The following is a 2,500-nucleotide window of genomic DNA, read 5'->3' as shown; positions in this document are numbered from 1 at the left end:
TGTAGGTCTTCAGTGTTCTTCCCCCGGGACTGTTTGTGTGCGTGTTTGTGTGTAGGTCTTCTGTGAGAGTTCTTGTTCAATTTGAGTTTCTCTTTCTCTCTCAGCTGGCTCCTGGTTTTATTCACAATTCCCGTGATGCAAATGGTGGCTGGCAGCTGAGACAGGTGAGATGCACAGTTTGTCCCTGCATGGCCACCGTGGCATGCTGCATGACATGCTAATGCATTCAAGCTTCCTGATTTGCAAGTCCAACACAAAAGGTCATAAATCCACAGGTCAAATTTCCCATGGGCTTGTTAACCTCAATATCTCCCATACCTGAGTCGTACACACTCATCGTACACACTGTTGTAGGTCGTAGCCCAGGGAGTAGTGTTTTCCTCAGTACACACTCATCGTACACACTGTTGTAGGTCGTAGCCCAGGGAGTAGTGTTTTCCTCAGTACACACTCATCGTACACACTGTTGTAGGTCGTAGCCCAGGGAGTAGTGTTTTCCTCAGTCCTCATCTATACTCTGATCTTTGCTGAGTTGTCTGCAAACTCCTCTGCTGATCAAAGCACTTCTCATCTCACACAAGGGGGAAACCGCCATGGTGCCATCTGGTTGCATGTCTTACAGACTACAGAACAGAGAGAGAGAGAGAAAGAGAGGGACTATAGAGGAGTGAGGAAGAGAGAGATAGGGAGAGCAAATTACATGTTAGAGAGAGAGAGAGAAGGAGAGAGAGTGAAAGAGAGAGAGTGAGAGTGAGAGAGAGAGTGAGAGAGAGAGAGAGAGAGAGAGAGGCTTGACTTGACATACGTCAGGCTGCCATGTGGTGGCATGGGGTGGCATGAGGTGTCCAGTTGGCAGAGCCGTGGGTGAAGGCCAGTGGGCACCCATCTGCTCAGTGGAGGCAGGAGTGTGTGTTAATGAGAGCAGGAGCTCCACGGGCTCCCGCACTAATAACTCTGTCGACACACACACTGTGTGTGAAGGAGTCGGACTGAGTTTCTCTTAGTATGATCCAAGTCTACTTGTTCCTCTTCACTGAAAATAAATGTGCTTGAATGACTGCCAGGAATGCATCTAGTTGTAGCTACTGAACCGGTGAAATTTTGTTTTAGTTTCAGTACAAATCTATTTGGGGAATCCCTTTGGAAATTGTAGCACAACTCAGTAAAGCGCATTACAAATTTGTGACATCTTGTGACATCTTCAAAAGATTTGTCAATTCTCTTTGTCGTTTCTCTTCTGACAGGGAATTCGTGCAGAGTGAAGAAGGCTACAGGCTTTAGTTTGGTCTCTGCATCATTGAGACGTTTATAAGTTGGGATCAGTGGCAAGAGTTTTGATGCAGGGACGGCAAAAAACAGAAAATGTTCAAGGCAAATATTCTTTGAAACCTTTAAATTTGAACATTGAACATTCTAAACTCATCGATGTAAACGGTAACTCTTTGTCCAGCCCATTTGGTTGCTCAGTTAGAAGAAGATTCTCCTCACACCTTTGTGTTTGTAAAAAGCTATTTAAAAGTGTTTGCGCACATTGGCCTCTGGTTGCTATTTTGAGCTCACCTCTTGTGTGTGTCATGGCAACTGTCTGAAAGGAACTTCATTTATGTTCTGTTACTGATCCCAGCCTGTAGGCTACCTGTTCTTGAGATCAGCTCTCATCACAGGAATTTCAATTTAGACCACTACATTTGTTTTACTTGTGGCTTCCTCATAGTGCTGCTAAATGTACCATGACAGCTTCACGTAAGCTCTGAGGCCTACAGTATCTCCATAGTGAACAGTGTTGGTCATCGCTTGTCATGATGCATTAGGCAAATGCTGTACGGAACAAAGCTTTTTGTGAATCAGAATTCTGGCAGCAGTGGAGGGAATGATACAGCAGGTGTGTTTACATGGACACTTTGATTCTAATTCTTTCTGAAAAAATGTCTCAATTGAAATAAAAATGGATCGGAATACAACTGCTGATCCGATTAGAATTTTAATCGGTTTGAACGGGGTGGTGTATTCCGTTGTTATTCCATCTGAACAGCCATGTATACGGCCAATCAGGTTGCCCGCTCTAGCTTCTCAAGCAAAAAGAAAGCACCAACGGCTATTCTAATCAAGGATTCTAGAGCGCTCGTAAGCACCAACGGCTATTCTAATCAAGGATTCTAGAGCGCTCGTAAGCATCAACAGCTATTCCAATCCTGGGGATCAATAAAGTATCTATCTATCTATCTATCTATCTATCTATCTATCTATCTATCTATCTATCTCTATCTATCAAGGATTCTAGAGTGCTTGCAAGCAGCTGATTGGAATAGAACATACCCCACGTAAACAGATGGCACATTTTTTTCATTCGGAATAGTTTAGTCAGAATGACAAAAAAACTGACCATATAAACCCACCTACTGATCCTCTGATCCTCTTTTCTCGTTAGCTAATTGTTAATTGACTAATTATGGTAGTGGAGAGCCTAATTGGAAGTGAACAAAGCCTAATTCAGTGGTGT

At 43.5% G+C, this 2,500-nt stretch overlaps 1 protein-coding gene across 9 annotated transcripts in view; it reads left to right on the top strand.

Moving 5' to 3' along the window:
* The window catches only part of arhgap9 (Rho GTPase activating protein 9), a 68,600-nt gene that overhangs the window by 25,296 nt on the left and 40,804 nt on the right, over window positions 1–2,500 (top strand). For 7 of the 9 annotated variants that reach the window (XR_006031044.1, XR_006031045.1, XR_006031043.1 and 4 more), the window contains one exon: window positions 105–164. The exons of the other annotated variants lie outside the window; for them this stretch is intronic. Coding sequence is in view for 4 of the 7 variants with exons in the window: in XM_042088132.1 (XP_041944066.1) it covers window positions 105–164 (60 nt within the window). In the remaining 3 variants the exon portion in view is untranslated. The remainder of the gene's footprint in view (window positions 1–104; window positions 165–2,500) is intronic. 9 annotated transcript variants of the gene reach the window in all.

This window comes from Alosa sapidissima, chromosome 4 (assembly GCF_018492685.1).
Source record: "Alosa sapidissima isolate fAloSap1 chromosome 4, fAloSap1.pri, whole genome shotgun sequence".
Taxonomy (NCBI): Eukaryota; Metazoa; Chordata; class Actinopteri; order Clupeiformes; family Clupeidae; genus Alosa; species Alosa sapidissima.
Note: the sequence above shows the minus strand (reverse complement) of the source record. Positions and strands in the feature narration are given on the sequence as shown.